We start from the raw sequence: 21993 nt of genomic DNA on the forward strand, positions 1-21993 counted from the left end.
TAAGCAGCGCCGCTTTGTTTTTCAGACCTTACAGCTGTATATCCCTATATCAGTCCAATGTTTGATTTACAACATGCCGTTTGAAACTTTGCATTATCAAAGGCTCGATGTATGCCAGGGACAAAGGTAGGCTTGTTGTCCAAGGCAGCAAGCTTCCATCCTGCACACACAGTCATGCAGTATATATTTTGCATATTTTACTGCATAATGTTACATGCTTGTTTTGCATATGCCAGCATAGAGGTATTAAAAAAATGAAAGCCCTGTAGGTAGAATAAACAAATTAACCTGACAGTACTCGCAGAGCTTCCGTGCTGGCAGATCCATTTGACTGCGCAGTATCCTGACCGTGTGCTTTTTATTTCGCTTTTTTAGACTCATAAACTCTTGAAATGGTAACAGTGTGAACTTTTACAACAATGCTGTACGGCAAATTGGAAAATCAAATACGGGCAAATTCACATTCCAGGTGGATTACTACATAGTTCCAGTGTGTATGTCACAATTATCTAAACAGAGGACTGAATAATGCCACTGTGGTAACTTTATAGAGCTGTAAAATCCTGCCTCATTTTACTGTAACCTGCTGTCCGGTGTTTTGGCATCTAACTGGGCTTACGTATGCTAACAATGAACAGATGAGATAGCAGTGAGGTAACAATCTCTTAAATACAATAGCTAATCTGTGTGCCACTTCCCTTCATGTATGTTCTAACCCTGCGAAACATTACGTGCAACATCTGCAGCTGTGCCATGTGTTTTGGTTTAACTGTATAATTTAGTGCTGAAGTAGGCAACAGTTCTGATAATTGATTAACTAGTTAAGTCATTTATCAATCTGTCTCCAGTGGGAGAATTAGCTACCCTCTCCTCATTGCAAATTACAAGCCCACAATACTGGATGCACTGCGAGAAAACATGGAAACAAAGCTGTTACTCTAATATTTTTGCACTTCCGTGTTGACAACAACTAGTCCGTATTCCTTGCATTTTCTATTAAGGACTGTTTCTCTTTATCAAAGTGCAAACATATGATGCATGCCCTTCACACACAACCTTTTTTGACCACTGCGGAGCCCAAGAGCAAGCTATAGTTTCGAGGCTGGGAGGCCCGAGTACAGAACAGGAAGGTTATACCTGATATGGACATGAGAACTAGATGAGGGAGGCTCGAAGCCTTGTAAGGGAACATCTGGTTTTATCATGGAATCAGTGCAGGCTCCTCTCATAAACACAACCTAACGCCTGAGCCCCGGAGCTCTGGCCAATAACAAGCATGTGAACACAAACGCCATCCATCAGAGCTGAGCAGTGGTAGGAGGAGTTCCCAGGGAAGCAGAGACAGAGCGAGAAGAACAGAGAGAGAAGAGCACAACTGCGATTAAGTAAATCATTTACAAGCAAGTGACCAACACTGGCTCTAGGAAGCGTCTTATTTCTCCTTTACGTATCACAGTCACAAAGCTGCCATAAACATTCAGGCGACAGGGAGGTTAAATGTAAAAAAGAAGAGCTTATGGGGAGTTCAAATCAGTACAGTTTGGGCCACGATGAAGCACCTCAACATCGGGCAGGCAAGTTGGTGTTAACGTTTTTTGGGAACACAGTTAAATAACTCAATAGCTGTACAGTATGAAAACAATTTGACCAAACTCAGTTCACCCATCTATGCAAATCCATAGTGAGAGGCTGTTCGGCTGCTCCATAGCAACAAAGAGCATGTTTCATCCTGTTCTTTCTTACTCTGTTGATCGTGGTGTGAAGGTCTGGGTTGGATCACAGAAGTAAAGGTCAGCATCATACAGGGCTTGTACATGTTCTTTTCAAAATGCCTCACAGCACTCTGTGAGTTTGTCAACTCCAGCTAGGAGCTACAATAGAAAACTTGCCATTAAACATTAACAGCTGAATTCATCAATACACTAAACTCTTTAATACCCTGAGAATTTTTCTAAGCCTCCCGTAGCACCCCTGTGTGGTTTTACAACTACATATTTTTACTATGTTTCAGTCTGTTCGGTTCACTCCTCTCGTCTTGTTTGCAATGGACGTAGCGCTCGGTTAATGTAGCGCTATCCACTCACTGTAACACGTGGAGCTGCAGTGCAGACACACTGGAGCTGATGACAGAGACACAGGACAGTTTATCCCCCACTTGCAAAGCAAAGCATGCTATAGAAGCAAGAGAGCATTAAAGAAACGCTAAGCTCAGGATCAGCTGAACCATACCTGCCATACGTGTAGCAGCTGAGCATTACACAATATTACACATTGGTTTCTTTTTCACTTTTTAATACATTTTTAGAGTTTTAGCAGCACTTCTGAGCTGCTTTAATAAAAATTGTGAGCATGATAATTAAAACATAAATTAGCCAACTTTAAATGTATTTCTTACATGTTAAAAAAATCTTACATTTTCTAAAAAATGCTTGGACTCAGCAGCCGGACGCCAGGCTTGCAATACACTGGCAGAAACCCTGCAGAGATAAAAGCTGAACAGTGACTACTGGAAATATATATTCCCCAGAATATATGACTCAAATGAAGGAGGGTGCTTCTCTATGTTTAGATAAATGTTCAAATTTTAACCATTAGAATTTTATAGGGCCTAGTAATGGTTAACAGTGTGCCTGTGAGCTGGGTGTAAGCTTTTTCTCTTCTTGTGATCAAGTCCAAGATATATGCACCTCTATTTTTATTATATCCTCACATTCAAAATTTCCATGTACCCACCCCCCCAACTTCTTGGTATGCCTGAACAATGGGTAGCAGGTCAGGGACTAAATCCTACAGCAGTGCAAAAGGCCCCAAGATTACTTTTGTTACATTGTCCAAAAGCATGAGAATAATCTACCCTGGCTTCGTACGTGATTGCAGCGTCTTTCACAGTGTGGAGTCTCTGGTGTTTAGTACACACATAATGAAGTGAAACTGCCACGACAAAATGCGGAGAAACTGCTGGTGGGAAAACAGAGAACTTTTGTGAATCAAAAGAAAACCAGCAGAAGTCAAAGTAAATATGTTCACTAAAGTGTAAGGTGAAATGATTCTGAATAGGCTGTATTTAGACTATATATATTGTATTAAACATATATTATATGCCCACAGTGACCAACGCCCAAAAGCACAAAACAAAAATGTTAAATCTTTGCCAGTAAATATAGTCTCCACCTTTACAAATGTTTCTATTAACTTTATTTCGATTTAATTAAAATAAATACTTCTGGAATTTTACCTTTTAATTAAAAATCACTGACTCATTTTAAACTTAAATCCAGCTTAAAGACACGTCTCAAAGCGTTTGAACGGGGCCAAGAAAAGGCTCAAAAAGTAAGTATCGATAAAAAGAAATTTTGTAGTTGATTAGGTTAATTAGCAGCAGGGTAGTAACATAATTAGGTATGAGCAGAGGTTCACTCATCTGCAGAAAAATGCAGCTACGAGTTGCGGAATAATTTAAGAATAAATGCAAAGACTTTAAATATCTCATCATCTATAGTACGTAATATTATGAAAAGAGAATTTGGTGAAATCTCTGTGCACAAGGGACACGTTTAAAAAATAATTATTGCATGCCTGTGATCTTCTGGCCCTCGGGTGATTCTGCATTAATAACAGACACGATTTAGGAATCGTGGAAATCACCGATTTAGGAAATCACCGCATGGACTCGAGAACACTTCCAGAAATCGTTACTTGTGAATGCAGGTCACAATGCAGATTAAAGCTCTATCGCGCAATGTAGAAGCCACATGTGAACATGATCCAGAAATGCCACTGTCTTCTCTACGCCAAAGCTCATTTAAAATGGACTGAGGCAAAGTGGAATACTGCTCTGTGGCCAGATGAGTCGAAATCGAAAAGTATAAAATTAGACCTTGGCTAGCATTACCTACGTCACCAGAAACAGATGCAACACAGTATGAACTCTGACGGACTGTCAGATGAGTCAGAGTAACACAAACAAAGCTGAAGTAGGTTTACTAAACAGAGATAAGAAGAACAAAGGTAAGATCTTTGTGTACCCATTTCACCAACATGTGTAGAACAAACTCTTTCTAGGTATTAAACTGTGGTACTGATGAAAAGGAGGAGTCAAGTTGTATAAAACGTTTCTAAAGAAAAATAATAAATGGATAAATATAGCAGAAAATTGGATTGATTTCCTTTTTTAATTGAAGACAGAAATCATGGTGCTCAAGACATATACAACTCTTTCATACACAACATAGCTATAGCTATACTATACTAAAAAATCCTATTAAATTCTACTTTTAAATGCCTTTTATTTCTCAGAAACCTGTGCTGTGGATTTATTTATGTCTCTAAACATTATCTTAACGACCTGATAACTCCTTTCAAACAACCCAACATCCCCTACTAGTTTTTTACTACCGTCCTTGTCATCGTTCCTGATGGTGTCGTCTAAGCAGAGTTGGTGAGAGAGACTCTCGCATTTCTATCTTTACCTTCCTGTTTGCCTCTTCAACCCTTTGCCTTGATGCCTATAATAAATACCTTAAATATTTTACATATGGCTGATGATTTACTAGCCTTTGCTAAATTTGTGGACGTGCCGGCGCTCTGAACCTGGTCCCAAGTCATTGTATATGAAAAAGACAAACCAAAAGAGAATGGAAACAACTCTTACAGCCATCTAGCGAGTTTTGAAAACTGCCAAGTGTATTTACCTCGATTTTTAAATTGAATTTATGCCTGTGTTTTTTGCTAAATGTATAAACACCAACCTGATGTGTCTGTGTTTAGAGCCACACAACTTTCTATATGATCTGTTCTGAGTACAGTTAAGCTTATGTTGCACATATTTCATCTTTAATCCGTGCCTAAATCCAGCCAACTACTGCCGTGCCTAATGCCCCATGTCTGTAGAGTCGTGCCAGGGAGCCTGCTGTTGATATGTGGCATCAAGTCCACTGCTGATCCGGTTGATCCTTTGATACAGTTGAGACAGATAAGGACAAAGAAGAAGAGTCGGACTGCAAGAGAAACAAGCGGACAACCCCAGAGGTCCACGCGCAGACAGAACAGAGCAGTTTAGGAGTTATTCAAGGGGATCTACACATTGCTAAAGTAAACTAACTAAATAAACACATTAAAATGCATCTTTACTCATTTAATGAACAGTGCCTGGAGTTCCCTCACAGTTACGGTGGCCTGGGTGTCTTAAAAAATGACATTTCTTTAACTTGAAAAGTCCATTTTGACAGTAATTTCTCTTCCATCATGCCTTGATCCCTGTATATCACTCTCCAAAAAATCCTATGGACATATCATGACGAGACCATCTGAAGGATCAGTAATAATTTGGGGCAGATCCCAGCTCTAATTCCCCAGCTCTTAGCTGTAGTAATTAAACCATGTGCGCTACGCTCACTCATTCTGCCATCAGTCCCCCCATATCCCTGTCCATGGATCTTCTGTGTTGGTGCTTGTTCCACCTGCAGCAGCCTCTATTAGCCATAATTATTTTGCATCTTTTGCTGTATACAGACTCATGAACTCCTGTGCCATTACTCTGTAATGTTTCTCACATTTACATATTTTTCCCCAGTGAGCATCACGAAAGCACAAGCTTTTTAGATTAGAGGCCACCTACTAAGATGTTCCTTGCACTGATCTGCTGAAACTTCTGATAATTTCGACTAAGAAAATATGGTTCTGCAAAAAATGTAAACAGTAAACAGACTTTGAGATGGAAACATGTTGCAAAATAATCATAGTAGCACTTATAGTATATATGCTTCCTTCTGAACGGATGTCACAAACTATGAATATTGATGGCCAAGGATGATGCGCTTCCACGGCAGACGGAGGTACATGCATCACAGATGAAAAACAAAACTTTGAAAGATAAACTCCTAGACATGCAGATAAGATAATGAGTGGACAAATTCCGGCAATACTTACTTAAATAAAATACCAAGGGGGAAACAACAGGTAATGGTGCCTGGGCAAATAAAAGACATTTTGTAGAGGAAAAAAACAAGTGAGGTTATACAATGCATCAAAAGTGTTATTTGGTTCGCCAGCTGCTGTGGACCCTGGGGATATGACACAAACTGACTGCACCTGCAAGACTAGTGGTAATATGCAAAGAGTGAACCCACATCAGCTCCCCGGGTAAAACACAAGATTTCATCAAGAAGATCAAAAGAGACAACGGTAAGAGCAAAACAGAGCACACTACAGTGACGGCGCTTCGTCTGGGTGTTGTAGCTGTTAAACAACGCAACTTTAGGGACAGTTCTACAAAAATTAGTTATCTTCAAAATGGGGGTTCAGGGATATTTACTGATTAAAACAATGTCAGCTATATGACTCCTTTGTTAAAATTAAGGTGCAGAGATGCAGGGCCTGAAGATCACAGGGATTCAATACAGAGTTTTGCCACTGTCGCTTGCGCAAAGAGATTTCTCCAGATTCTCTAAATAATTTGCTGATATCGTGCCCTGTAAATGATGACATACCCAGAGTGTCTGTAATTTTATGTTGAGGGAAATTGTGAATGTATTTCTTTTTTTTCTTTTCTTTTTTTAAATTGGTGACCCTTTGCCCATCTTTAGTTCTTATATACTCTTCCTCTTGATTCAAAGATGCTCTTTTTATACCCAGTCGTGTTATTTGTCTGTTGCCAGTTGACGTAATTAGTTGCGAAAACGTTCCTTCAGCTGTTTCCTTTTAGTACCACTTACTTTTCCAGGCTTTTGTTCCATCCCATCTCAACTTTTTTGAGACGAGTTGTTGCCATCAAATTCAAAATTTGATATTTTTTTTAATTTTTTTTTTTTAAACAAAATAATGAAATGTGCCCAGTCTGATATGTTTTCTATGTTCTATTGTGGATAAACTCTGGGTTTATAAGATTAGCAAATCATTCTGTTTTTTATTTAAATTTTAAACAGCACCATGACTTTTTTGGAATTGGGGTTGTAAAAAATATATATATTAACAGTGTAGTTTGCACTTTTTATTTCAAATTTGAAAGGAAGGAGGGAGAGCAGATTGTATTGATGTAAACAATGATACAGGTTCCCTAGGAATTGATTACCTTGAACAACTGCCAGTAGATCAAGAGCAGCCTTGACAGGATGGGGGAGATATCACCCTGAAGCTCCGAGTTAGAGACCTCTGTCCGACACTAAATCTACCTTCAAAATCTGACTTGAGAGGAAGGGGGATCTGACATTTCAGTGTGCATGCGTGTGTGTGTGTCTGTGTGAGTGTGTGTTTGCGTGTTGGGGGAAGGGTAGATGGAGGAGTGGGGGTTAAAGTGAGAAAAAAAGTGAGACAGTGACAGACTGAAGAAAAAGTGAAGAAAAGGGGGTGGGGATTGGTCGGGTGCAGTCCCCCCCCCCCCTTTACAAAAAAAAATATATGAGTCTAAACCTCATCATTCAACTTTAAAATATTTACTTTTAAACATGAGTTGTTCTGAATAATTCGTGCACAGTTAGTGCAAATGACGATCTTGTTGGTTGGAGTTTGGGTTTTCATTGCAGTGACTAATAGCGCTTCACAGTTTTGCCCTTTTCAGTAGGATCTGCCCTCAGCTGCTAAACACACACAAGCCCTCCTCTGTAGCTGCGGTTGACGTCAACCGTCACTTAGCAACAGCCTTTTGGTGTAAAAGCAGCAGTGCTGACACCGTTTTCAAAAGAGGCGCACACAGAGAGACAGAAAGAAACTCAGAGAGAATGAGAAACAGATACTGAGCGAGAGAAAAGACGAGGGAGAAAGATTGCAAGGCAAAAAATGATAATTGTAAGAACGAATCACCAGCAAAAGCTGAAAACACTTTAAGAACATTGGAGGAAAAGATTAGGTTATGTCAATAAAGTTGTCTGGAGACTATTAACAGTCAGTAAAACCCATGGCATGTGCTCTTTTACGTTAGACTGAAATTTATTACATCCTTAACCTCTCCTTCTCCACGCTTAAATTCTCACAGGGGGCTCCCACCATCTATGTCACAGCAGTCAAATTTAACCCTACCACGCTGCTCACACACCATCACTGGACTGAGCAAACAGCCAGCACGTGAAAAGTTCAGCTACCTCAGCCTGAACCTTAAAAGCAACGGCACCTAAAATGTTTGCATTGTTGGGAATCTCGTGGTGTATTTAAGAAAACCTGTGCAGAAGCCAAGATATGCAAAGTATGGGAGGCTGGCACAACAGTTGCAGAATTTTTTTAATAATTTTTTTAATGGCCCAGATTTATCTAATGGCAATGGCTCCGCATCGCTCTGACCAGTCCAACATTCTGGGCCTCAACAACACACAAACTCAGCACAAATAAGCTTTGTATAGATAATAATACAGGCTGAGACAAAGTCGGGGCAGCACATTAAGGCTCATTAGAGACAAATAAGAAACTGGGGACATGCTGCCATAACTAATCCCTCAAATAACTGTAATTTATTGTTAGTCTTGTAAACAAAATGTAAAAAAAAAATACAACAACAACAACAAAAACCAAAGAAAATAAAACTATAAATTCATATTTTTTTTTCAGCCCCCTTTTAGACGGTGACTCCTCAGACACCAGAGTCATTAGGCTAAGCTCTGGTAGACCTATCATGAAAACTAAAGAGCTGCAAGCTAATTGCTGGTGATCATGACGCAAACCGTTTCCAGGGCAACCCGAGTTTTGGAGTACCCGCTCCAGCATTTCCTCATCTGTTTGCACTCACACCAGCAGGCTGACAATGCAGTCGCTGCATCCTGTTTCACTCTGCGCCTCGCACAAGTTAACCCTTTCTAACACTTCTGCCGCTGCGATGAGAAATTAAAAGCAGCTACGCAAACTAGTATTGACTTTAAAGAAAGCGGGCTGGGAGCAGAATTCACAGAAGCTATCACAGCAGCCCATCTGGATCCAATCCCAAAAAGCAAGAGTTTTAACCAGTGCAATTCCCAACTGGGGCTTGCAAATTATACACTTTTCAAATAGAAACACCTGAAGAATTTCCATCACTCATACGGACAATATTACTGATTGATTTAATATTTATAAAATTGTTACCTATATTATGAAAGCTACCTGTGGAATCAGTGAAAAGTTGCTACGTTGAGAATTGGGACATCTTAGTCTTGATATCGCAACTGTTACACAACCTCCTAAACACACAGTTTACCCCTCATGTATCACTCTCCTTCAGTTCAACAGAGGCTCAGCTTGGCTCACAATTTGTCACAGAGAATTATCACTTTCGCTAAAAATGGCTGTTTCCATTTCAATTTAGAAACCAAGAAAAACACAATTCCTATATTTGAAAACTATTCTTGTCTGACTTGGACTGAGAGGGGAAAAAAAAACAATGATTACATTTTTTTATACTACACAAACACGTCTACTATTTTATTTTAAATTATTTTCTAAGTTTAAAAAAAAAACAACAACATAAAACTACATATCAGTGCTGTCTTAAGTGTTCACGATGCATCCTCTGTAAATATCAGGCCCCGAGTGGCCCAATCTCAGCCAATCAGACTTGATTTGATTATCTTTTATACAATTAAAATATGAGATATATGTGCTTTTTTCATACTTTATACCAAATTGAAAAAGATGCAATGACCAGGATTAAATGTGTACTGGAACACAAAACAGTGCTTGTTTCAGCATGCAGTCCACACACACACACACACACACACACACACACACACACACACACACACACACACACACTACTCCTGAATTTAATATACATTGCTCAGACAGTGTTTCAGTTTTAATATAACAGCAAATCAAAGGGGGGAAAAAACTAAACGTGCATCAAGGGTTTACATCTGTAGATCAACCGCATTTAGGCCCAAGCAGATTACAAGCACTGATTCTCCAACACATACATGACTGCTTTTCTGAAAATACTGATAAGGCAGGATTTGCTCAAAGTAAACATTAACTTACACAGTGCTTACAGAATTAAATAAACTGCCAGCAAAATATATGCATATATCAAAGCAAAGTATAATTACAGATAAATATATAATTTCTATATATTTTGGACCTTTATGTGATTTTCTGAATGAATAAGTTGATATGAAGTAGACTCTTTTTTTGTGGCACCTTTTTTCCACCAAAACACACTTCATATTGCACACTGCCTAAAGACTGAGTGCTTCGCTCTTTCTCATCGCTGCTGGAGGCAGACATTATATGCTACCAGGCAATTAATAAGACTTGTAATCCCCCCCCCCCCCCCCTTCTCTGCAATAACCCTGTTGTACGTCACTTGGTTGTGACGTCAATGTTATATCATTCCACATGGCTTTACAGCAAGCTAACGTGACAGCTGAGAGCTGCTCTGCGTTTTCGCTGCTCTCCCTCCAACCTTTCTCTCTACAGCCTGCCTCTCTGTTCCTGTCTGGATGGTGGGGGTTGCGCTGATGGTGGTGGTGGTGGTGGTGTGTGTGTGTGTGTGTGTGGGGGGGGGTTAGTTAAGTGTATTATTTACTTCTTCTTGCCCCCGTGAAGTGGTAACCACACATAAAAGGGCTGTCTCCCTGAATTCAACACTGGCCTGCTAATACAGCCTCTGAGGTCTTAGTCATGAAGCAGAGCTTTTAGATTTCTGCCATGAAAGCCCAAATACATTAATCCTACTTTTAAAAAAAATTAAGTCTACTTTACTCTCTCCGTCTCAAAATACCTCAGTTGATCTCACAGACGCACGCTGACAGAGAGGGTTGGACAATAAAATCACTGGAAAAACAGTCATTGGAGATAAATTATTCTAAAGGCCCATAACCAAATATGGAGTGGTTAATATAAATTTTCACTTGGTTTGTTTGTTTTTTTCCATCCGGTGACCCTTATGACTATTAGACAGTCTCAAAGTGCAAGACTGATCCCACAATGAAATTAGCGAAATATAGTTTTTTACTAAGTCAGATTGAAATCATTGATATGTTTAAAATATCTATTAAATAAGAATTTAACACACACAGTTGACATAGTAAATCAAAGATTCTGCGATTGCAGTTAACCCACAATGCTTTGGCTGTGCAGATTTTGAGTGACAAAACGTAAAACGGAGAGCACAAGTTAACATTAACTGAAACTAAAACTAAGTCTAAAATTCATAGTCTGAATTTAAGGTGACAGCAACCACAAAGGGTTTTCCTATCTTGTCAATCTGACACATTCAAGGATCACACATTACAAAAAATCGTGTTCTGAACTAGCAACAGAAACTGTTCCCATACAGTCACAAGCAGCGACAGCTGAGATAATTGGCTTTCAAGAATAGTAAAGTAGTTTTTTGACTCAAGGTGAAATCCTGATGATGTTCTCTCATTTTTGCATTTGGTTCTGACACTAGTGTAGTTGGTACAATTCTATTTAAATTGTAGAGTTGCGGTTGACAAAAGCTTAAGTAAGGCTGTAACGGCAAAGTCTCTTTCATTTTTATGCTTGCTCACTACCTGAGAGTATTTAAAAAATGACAGATAAAATTTACAAAGGTAGTAAACAGTATAAAGTTACAATAAAAAGTTCATGATTTGAGTGAATGTGCTTAAATGTCTTCAGAGTCGGAGGTGTTACATAGCTAACATATTACACCTGTTTGGAGGTTCAGTCTTTTCAAAATAAAACTCTTCCAAAGCCTGTCACTTATAGCAATGAACCAGTAATTACAAATCAGTAGTTTACTAAAACAAAATGCTTCCTTCATTTTCTTTGTACAACTCCGTCGTACAGGACACTTTTCCACTCCACATAAATGGACACCGAGTCAGAGAAGGCTTCAGCTTTTCCTGATTTTATTTAGAAAGCTTTACTTTGCATTTTAGATGCAGTATTGAAATGTATAAACTGATTCAGATTATACATTCAGACATCAGGTGATCGGATTTTCTAAAAGGTAATAATATTTGACTGGACATTCAATTTTCCATTCACAAACATGATTTTTAAATTCTTAAACAATTTCCCGAACCAGGATGCTCCTTTTTTAGCCAGTCATGATACTTGACTTGCTGTTGTATTGTATTCCATCAAATATTTTTTAGGACTACAAACCTTTTCATTAATTTTCAAATGCCAACTTTTGGTAACTGAAATTAGGGACTGAATGATTGAATTTTTAATTCCAGATTTAATTGGGAACACAATTGTAAATCCTGATTTTTGCTATCTAATAAACCCATGTCTCCCAGTCCACTAGGGTCCGCTTGGGTCAGAGCGACATAGATTCTGTCATCAGACAGTGAGTGCAAAACTCCTTTCAGATATGCCTGCTGGTGTTTTAGGGGCTTTTCCTAGAGAATTTACATTGCAATGGACCAATTAAGCATGCGCCCCAGGCAACGGACTTCAAAAAAACTATAATAGGAACAGGAATAACTCCTCGGCCGTTGGTTCTGTTAGGACTGCAACGGAGTGTAATAACAGTGCATACCCTAAGTTCAATTCAAGTTATTCTACAGCAACTCTGGAGTCCAAAATTCCTAACTTTACCTTTAAGAAACAACAGTGATGACTTTTGTCTAAACGTCAAAAAAATACTAACAAATAAACTATATTCTATCATTTTGTTTTCACTTAGTTCTACACAATTGTTAACCAATTTCTGGTACAGTACCAGAAATTGGAATAATACCTTCAAGTGGCTGGGGACTTTGTGAGCAATACTTGGTGGCTGACATAACACTTTAAAAGAAAAACATCTTAAAGCTTTAAGGTTAAAACAATATGTTCATAAATGTACCCTCACATTTAATTCACAGAAGTGATTTGTAAACTAGATTTTAGGGGAAAAAAACTGAGGTTAGAACTGCTTTTATTACCATGTTTTTACTCGTACTGTTCCACCTCCACCAGTGTAAGGCCCACGGTGGAAACACAATGCAAAGCAAGACAAATAAAATTTTGGGAGCCAGCTACATAAACAATATCTGCACACCAAAAAACTATGTACACTGTTTTACACAATTTAAGGAAAATCTGCTAGAATGTGCATGTTACAGACAGTACTTGTTATGTACATACATTTGAGGTGTAAAATTAAAATAAGGCTTTGCATAATGAACCAAATGGATATAGAAGTATATATCTGTGGCACCTGTAAACCATCATTATAGTTCTATCTTAGTGATACCAAAAATACCAAAAAGAAAAATCAATGATTAAATAGTAGGGTACTTTTAAAAACAGACTTTTGTAATTTGACTACTTTGCAATTGAAAATAAAACTTAAAGAAAGAGAAGACAGGCAAAGAAGGCAGTAAAAAATGCCCTAACATAAAGAAAAATGATTTTTCTCGCTCATAAACAGTGATTTGAAAGAAGTTAAGACGTTATTACTGTCTGATGAAAATATGTTGTGGTGTAACTTTAACAAAATCAGAGATGTTCTAGAAAGACACTTAAAAAAATGATTTAGCACAAAATTATGTCTCTCCTCTCATGAGGCGTGATCAAAAAGTTTTGGGAACGAGCCCATAAAAGTCAAAAACCATACATAACTCTAATATGACCAATGATCCATGTCAACACCATCTCGTCGTACATCTCTCACTTTAGAAACGTTTGCTTTTTTTTTATTGCTTCCTGGAAGTCCAATTACACTCTATTTCATTGTGCACTCTGCAACCTCATCATGGACCTCTTGGAAAGGACACACAGCAAAGAAAGAAATTTTATATAAACACGCCCGTCATCTGGTGATAAGAGCTGGATATCTAGTCAAACGACAAAAGGAACACACTGGACCTGGTGTGTAGCCACAAACATGTGCTGTGTAGCATTTTGTTTTCAACATTCATCAGGTAGTACATGAATTTGTCTCCCAGAATCAGATTATAATCATATACCTTCTACTGTGAGGTCCTCACATGTCTAAGACAGAACATCCAGCAGTAACGATCTCAACCAAAGGGAAACACACGGTGCTGACTAAAGTATGATTTTTGGCCGCATCAACAGACGTGTTGCCATAGTTGCCAGATTCACTTCTCTGTGAACCTCAATACCATGAAAATCAAGTTAAATGTTGGCTTTTTTTACATACTAGAGGAGATCCAGCACTCCTCAAAAAGGAGAAGGTGAAAAGGGAAACTGCACAAATTGTTTTTTAATATTTTATCTTTTTAGGCCCAGGCACATCTGAGCGTAAGAGCTGTGAGTCAGCTTCCGATGATGATTTAGGACCTAAAAAGGGAGCTACTTTAACAACATCCAACAAAGAACGGGAATTTTGCTGGGTGAGGACACACTTTTTCCCCCACTTGAGGAAAAACCACACCGTTGACTACAAACAGGCTTTGAAGGGGCAGATACTATCCGCTGGTGACGTGCAACTGAAATATGTAAACAAATTACCCCATCGAGCGCTGCCGGAGCGCTCGCTAGTGGCACTCCATGTGACAGGAAGAGCCAAGAGTGGATGGAAATAACTGATATGGTTACATAGTGATATAAATTTTTCAGTGGTATTATGTGACATTATCGTGCAGGCTTCCTACAAGTTACAAGGTTAAGTTATTTTAGTTATTGTTAACTTAAAAGCACTAAAGTTGTTATTTTATGCATTTAATTCAAATTTCCACAGAAAATTCTTCTAATTCTATGTTTCGTCGCTGGATATAATCTTGTCTCATTACTATTGCAATATAATGCCACAGCGGCTGGGATCTTGTTTCAATAGATTCACATTTCAAATTAGGAAGTCTGTCATCAGTGACATTAGCTCAGTGGAAAAGAAACATGGAAAAACGTCCTTGATTTGCTTACACTTATTGTAAGCACCAATTAAACAATATTCATTATCTGCTTCTTATTGTTGTTAGAAACATGCGCCTAAAAAGGTATAAATATATATCTGACTGTGGTGTCTCTTAGGAGTTGCGCTGTCTGAAGCTGCCTTTTTTAAGGGTATTCATGATGGAACAAGACTAATAACAATGGCGCGTTATTGAGAGCATATCTGCTAGTTCAATCATGACTTTAAAAAAAGCTTCCTACTATTGTGAATAGATGTATTGTAGAAAGACTAAAGGCTGTTTTTGATTTTTCTGACAGAACCCGCTAAAGTCACCAAACACAGGATATAGATGAGTCTCAACTTTGCAAAATTCCACTTGATGACAAAAAACAGCCACTGATGTGCGCTACATCCTTTTTTTTTTTTACACAAGGAGTATCATAATGTAAAAATACAAAATAAAAAAACATATACGGAGAAAGAAGGTCAAAATGTGAAGCATCAACTGGAATGTCCTCTATCTGCTCCATTATTTTCTGCACTGCTACAGTTATAAAACGGTCTTTTATCAGAGATTTTTAAAAAAAAGGCAAGCTGTGTTTACATCATTATCTGTTTTGTTAAAGGTTGTTGGCCGTGGGTTTAAGCCCTGACGAGCCCCATTTCATTAATGGAACTGTTATACATGGTGGTGCAAAAAGCACTGATGCTGAAGTTAGCGCTAATAAAGTACATAATAGCTCAAATCAACATGCAGTTTTGCGTGCGATGAAGGAGCATGATAGCATGCAAGTGTGATCTGACAATGATTCTAATGTTCTGTTTTGAGATTTGAAAGCACAATTTGAATATCTTTAGTCTGACACACTCATGTCTGTAGTTCTGATCCAGAGCATCTTGACTTGTGTCTGCATTGGGGTTGAACTTTAAATCGGTTTTCCCAAGGCGATAGACATTTTATATTGAAAACCACATGTTGCTGCAAACAGAAAAACAACCTCCTGTCTTTGCAACTGAAAGACAGAAACCAGTACCCTAGTCAGAAATGCAGAACTGTTATGAACTGAACTGTTATGTGAAAATAAATAACGTGTTTGACATTACCAGTGAACCCTGAGTGTTTTTATCTGTCTCTGTATTTTATTTTTTTTAATCTCCATCTGACACAGAAACGGTCAGGTCTTTAAATCATTAATTATTACTTATGTGCAATATAAAACAGACACAAACATCCCTGATAGCTCTTCACTACACACTCACTCACACATTGACAACTAACGGGCAATCCAGGCTTTAATTCACCTGACTGGCATGTGTCCACGCAGCAGATGGAGAGCACTTAAGCTGTTTGTCTCTTCTAGTCACAAAGAAAAACTCTTTGCTTTAGTGTTCGCTGGAAGAGAGGCCAGGATGCTGTGATGATAGCATGTGGGAACTAAAGTTTATTTGAATTATTTTGATTATTAATTTGTTAATTTGCAATCAGTGTCCCGTTTTTACTTTTTAGCTGAAAGCAGTATTGCCTGGTAATTTTATATTAAACTCCTATCAGCAAAAAGCCTAAAAACTAACTGCAGGCACACAGCGAGGCAACAGTTCTTTGCTTTTGTTGGGTTGTTTGCTTCTAATTTTTAAAATGAATGTATTATTGAAAGATTATAGAATAATTGTGAGATTTTTGACTCAAAAATACAAAAACAGTATAAAGTCTTGACTTTGCAAATTTCCACTTCTATTCAAATATTTTTCCCAAAAATATTTAAGGTCAGTTCTTATAAATAATAATAATGAAAAGCTGACAAATGCTGGAGCTGAGGCCTTAATCCCAAAGCCTAATTCACTGATATTACAACCTACGCATGTAACTATTCACTTCTTCATCATTTTCAGCAACACACAAGGTGCATTCAACTTTTCGGTGCTCTGTTTGAGGCCTAGTGCAATGTGACTATCAGGCTTCTAACAGCACACAACACAATGAGGTTAAAAACAACTACTGGAAATAGCACAACTGAGACAAACTGGACATATATTTTTAGTTCTTTTATCATTTCTAACAAACCTCGAAGGACACAAAACAATGTGTGTGAACTGATGGCTTGGCATCCACTAAAGAATAGCACTGGCAACAATAATGCTGGCATTTGTCTACACTGCCTACACTTAAATTAAGGCGACGGGCGGCGTAAGCTGTTTGCTCCCAACATATTGCATCCAACCTGATAGTCTTCATTTTGTACGCATATCACTCCATGTGGGTGTATCAGTTTTCAGAAGTGCTGCAAAGTGGAAAGGAGCACCGCAGGCTCTGCTGTGGGATTGTGGACACTGAAAGATGCCAGTGCGCGCTCGCCATCATTTTGTGTTGTAGACTGTTTGTCATGTGGGACTGAGCCCACATCACTTGCTTTGTTGCTGGCTGTGCTGTTATGCTGCCAGGAGGATGTTGACGTGCACTTGCATTTCATGGCTTGTGTGCCACACGAGCTCTTTGGTGAGGACATTCCCACGACAATGTGGAGAGACAGCACTGCCTAAGTTTTGTATCCGAGTGCACTTCAAACCAATGGTAGCATTGTGTTTCAGGGTTAAAATCGGGGTTTTGGCCATTTGCTTGACATTATCTATCACAGATTATTAGCATTAATATAAGAATATTATATACATAGTAAAAGCAAACTGCAGCAACCATATTGAGAATAATTTGGAAAACAAATTCTACCAAAGTGTCTTTTGTAAATGCTCTGTGTGGGCTTTAGTGATACAGTATTGTGCTTTCAACTTGTGCACATGTGCACTCAGAGTAGCTGTGGATGAACAGTGGGCCTACTTTTGCAACAACAACAACAACAGCAGCAGCAGCAACAGACGTGGTCCTGCAGGGGGGGAGACCTACCTGCTCTCTGGATATACAGGGCAACGAAGGTCTGCGAGGCATTTTACAACTGCCATAATAGCTGGTCGACGTCTCCCCCAGCGACACGCAACTGGACCTTCTCCTAGGTCTGATCACAGGGACCTTTTCCTCCGCGCTGGAAATCCCACTCGGTGCTTCCCTCGACGGGTAGTAGCGGTCAAAGCAGAGCCCCAACAGGGAGCCAGAAACCCCCGCAAAGCAGGCAAAGAGCGGTCTGAGCAGTGCGGGCAGACCGCTCAAACTTGTGAAAGAAACAAGCCACACAACGCTGGCAAAAACCAGTATGAGAACACTGTGTTTGAGTTTTAGCGTTGGGATCAGCGTGAGCAGACCCACACATCCCAACACGAATAACAACCTGCCCACCATTTGCATCTGGTGCTGGTCCTCTCCCCATTGTAAAAACCGCAAGACCAAAAAATCCCCGAGGTAACACGATGCTGGCAGTGACACCAGCCAGCATTTGGTGCTCTCCTTCTTTTTCCTCCTCAGGTAAAGTGTCAGGAAGAAGAAAGCACATCCTATGCTGAATAAAGGACTGATGGACTGGGAGAAGCCCGACAAAAAAGTCCGCAAATCCCAAAGCGAGTCACTTTGCAAGCTCCTGGAAATTAGAAAGGAGACCGCGAAAATCACAAAAGCGCCCACGTACAGGGCAGAGACCTTTAACAGTTTGGAGCTGAGAATGTCTTCGTTGCAAAACCTGCACACGCTAAACAAAAATCCCCTCTGATGGTCCTGTTTCAGGGGGGTGACGCAGCTCTTCACATAGCCGTTCCTGAAGCCTTCTGAGCTGTTTACACTTCCAGCTCCGTCGTGGTGCCTTGTTTTACTGTGCAAAACCTCTCCTTCCTCCCGTGCAGCCATGGCTCGACTGTGGCTCCTCGTATCCACGCGAAAGTCCCCCTCTCCTGCTATTCACGCCGTATTAACGCTCAACTACATGACAGCAAACGTACTCCATGGTCACTCAAACGTGCTCCAGCACTTGGACTAAAGAAAGAAGGTGAGATGTTGTTTTTACCGAAATGGGGCTCTCTGTCGCCGGCTATAGGCCACAACTCACACTGCATGGCTTATTTTTGCGATGTGGAGCGCTGAGCCCACAGACCGAACCAATCCTGAGCCGCACGCATAGACTTTATAACCCAATATTAGCAGTGTACGATTAGACAGAAGAAGCTCATTAGAATATAATATAGCGAGGAAAACTGTTACATTTCCATTGCAGGATGTCCCACCATGCAGTTTACTTGTTTTGTCTGCATCCCTTGTGTGCACGGGAAGTCTTTGTTAGTTCACTATTCATCTTATATGTGTGCAAAGGCTTCATGGAAGTCTTCGCTTCATAAATAAACCCACTAACGTAGAGTTTCTTGTAGTGTTGACTCTTTCTCCTGTCTCGCTTATTATTAGATACAAATAAATGTAATTTAATTTAAATAAAAATGATACTGCACGACGCCGAAATTGTTTTGGTCTTCTGGTTAAAATGTCATCGCTGCTTTTCGCAGTCGTTGGATCCATCGTCTTGCACTGTGATCGTTTGGTTTGCCTGTCTTTAGCTCAGTCGATTGTCGATTTTATCGATCTGATCAGGCTAAACCAAACAACAGTGAATATCACCCATTATCCACGGGTGTAATGTAGACATATACAAAATTATACCGCTAAAACATTTAAGGGGGCACTCGGACCATTTTTAACATTTATTATGTATTTATTTTTATTTATTTTTTTTACAAATTACACAGCGTTTGTTAAAACATTTTTTTAATCTTGAACATTTAAATCATTATGATTTATGTGTGATTTAAGTACTCCCTTATTTTATTTTATTTTTTTTAGCTGTGGATACATCCACTCTCAATCAAGCGTTTGCTGTGGAGGAATTTTGGCTCACTTTTATTTGCAGGATTGTTATAATTCAGCCACACTGGAGGGTTTTCAAGTATGAATGGTCTGTTTAAGGTCATGCCAAAGCATCCTGATTAGATTGGAGTCTAGACTTTGACCTAGTCACTCCTAAAGAAAAAAAAATCCCCAAAGTGCTGGGGATCATCGAGATGTTTTTTTGGGAAGTGTGAGACAAGCCTTTGTGCTCTTTTTGCTCAACAGTGGTTTTCCCCTTGGAGCTCTCCCACGGATGCCATTTTTGCACAGCCTCTTTCTTACTTTCTTACTCTGACCTTAACTGAGGCAAGTGAGGCCTGCAGTTCTTTAGATGTTGTTCTGGGTTCTTTGACATTGGTCAGTGTTCCAGACTGATATCAGAACAAGGGCAAATAATTTTTGTCACCATAATTTTGCACAGTAAATTTCTCCTTTACTGCAAGGTGAATAAAGTCAAAACAGGTTAAAATCCTAACTGCAAATTCCAAAGTGCAGCTTATACAAGTGTACTTTATTTCACTGTATATATTTTAAATAATGTCTGATTTAAACTACAAGTGATGAGATATTCATATATAGATTCTTAAAATTTACAAAAATCTGCTGAATGTAGATTTTTTTTAAAAAAATGCTATTTTTATGTTATTTTTATGTTATTACAATTGTAAGTCTCACTAGGGACAATGATTGTTGGTATTTATAAAAGATTAGGTCTTAAAAACCTTTCACCTTTTAATTCAACTGTTTTAGCATTTGTTACAAAACCAAACTGATGGTTGTTTTTTGTAGCCAGCTTGTGAGCTTTGTTGTTTCTTTTTAGCTGATGATAGGCTTAGACATCTCTTCGAGTTAAAAAAAAAAAAAGACTTCCTGGTTCAAGCGAGCTGTGGTTAAATTACTATAACTGTGTAGAGATCACCTGCACTGAACTGCACAGAAGGCATTTCCTCATTTTCATTAATATGTCAAATGTACAAAGAATGGCAGAAACCAAGAAATTGGCCTTTAAAAAACTCCTTTACACTGCTAAGCATTGCTGAAGTCCCATGAATTAAACTGACAGTCTCAGGTTACCTTAATTATGCAGAAGAAAGTATGTTGACGCCATAACAGACTATTCTTAGAGCTGCTATTTCTGTCATTTTTCCACCGACACAGTAGAAAATCACATTTCATTAATAATATTAATAATGACTGCAGTTTCCTTTAGTCAGTCACAGAGCCCTTAAAGTGTTTTCCCTTAAAATGAAGACATTTGTAATGTAGCCCTGATTGGTTACATCTTTGTCTCTGCAGTGGAGCTCAGTGGAAGGGCAAGGTGCAGACAGAGTTTGTTTAATTTAATAAGACTCACTGTGCTTTGCATGAAAATACACACAAGCAAAATGAATGAAAGTCAGCGCTTATACTGGCAACTACGATTATGTGAAATATAAGTAACAATGATCTTTTATATTCCTTCTTAAGCTAATCTGAATGGTCTGGCACAATACGATGTTCCTGCCCCAAAAGTAAGCATGCCCGTTGAACAGGATATGTGTTAAATGCCAATCCTATGATTACTTATAATTTCCAAAAGACTCATCATCCATCTGTATGAAGCAAACATGTATTTTGTTCCCTGGCTGGCAGGGCTCTTTGTGATAAGTGTACTTTGCTCTTAACTTTAGCCATAAATCTTCTTTATCAGCTTCAGTTTGAATTAGCGCAATAAACAGGTCCGTGGAAGTGGGAATTAATCAGTGTTGGGATAAATTTTGCATACTGTGGCGTCTACAACAGATAGTTTGTAAAACAGCGTTGTGAAAGCCTGATATGACAATTTAATTCAATTCAATTTTATTCATATAGTGCTAAATCACAACAATAGTTGTCTCAAGGCGTTTTATATTGTAAGGTAAAGGACTTAGACAATACAGAGAAAACAGAGAAAACTCCAACAATCAGATGACCGCCTATGAGCAAGTGCTTTGGCAACAGTGGGAAGGAAAAACTCCCTTTTAAATGAAAGAAACCTCCAGCAGAACCAGGCTGAAGGATAGGCAGCCATCTGCCATGCTGGTTGGGGGTGAGGGGAGGAAGACAGCATAAAGACATGCTGTGGAAGAGAGCCAGAGATAAATAATAAGTGGTGTATAAACACATAGAACCTGACACCTCAAAAAGTAACAATAACAGTGCCACATTACTGGGAGCATGTGCTTTTACTGGGCGTTATTCTGCTATAAACCTACTGACCAAATAACTGCTGTTTAACAGACTTTTAATGGGACTTGTCTATTCACCATCTGTGCGTATAAAGTCACTTTCAGTCATGGAAATTATTAATAATTAAATAATTAAGTATTCAGATTTTTAAAAATACACCCTAGAAGTCTCTTTGCTTTGGTGCTGTTGGCCATTGATTGATGCATGACTGAAAAGTGATAATAATGGGTGGATGGAAGATTTT

General features: G+C 38.9%; 1 protein-coding gene across 1 annotated transcript in view; it reads right to left on the reverse strand.

The window, feature by feature from the left end:
* Window positions 1–19156, reverse strand: part of pde3b (phosphodiesterase 3B) — a 49148-nt gene extending 29992 nt beyond the window's left edge. The window contains exon 1 of the mRNA XM_085157790.1: window positions 17628–19156. Within this exon, the coding sequence (XP_085013916.1) occupies window positions 17628–18515 (888 nt within the window). The 5' untranslated portion in view covers window positions 18516–19156. The remainder of the gene's footprint in view (window positions 1–17627) is intronic.
* Window positions 19157–21993: the final 2837 nt, after the last annotated feature.

This window comes from Neolamprologus multifasciatus, chromosome 1 (assembly GCF_963576455.1).
Source record: "Neolamprologus multifasciatus chromosome 1, fNeoMul1.2, whole genome shotgun sequence".
Lineage (NCBI taxonomy): Eukaryota > Metazoa > Chordata > Actinopteri > Cichliformes > Cichlidae > Neolamprologus > Neolamprologus multifasciatus.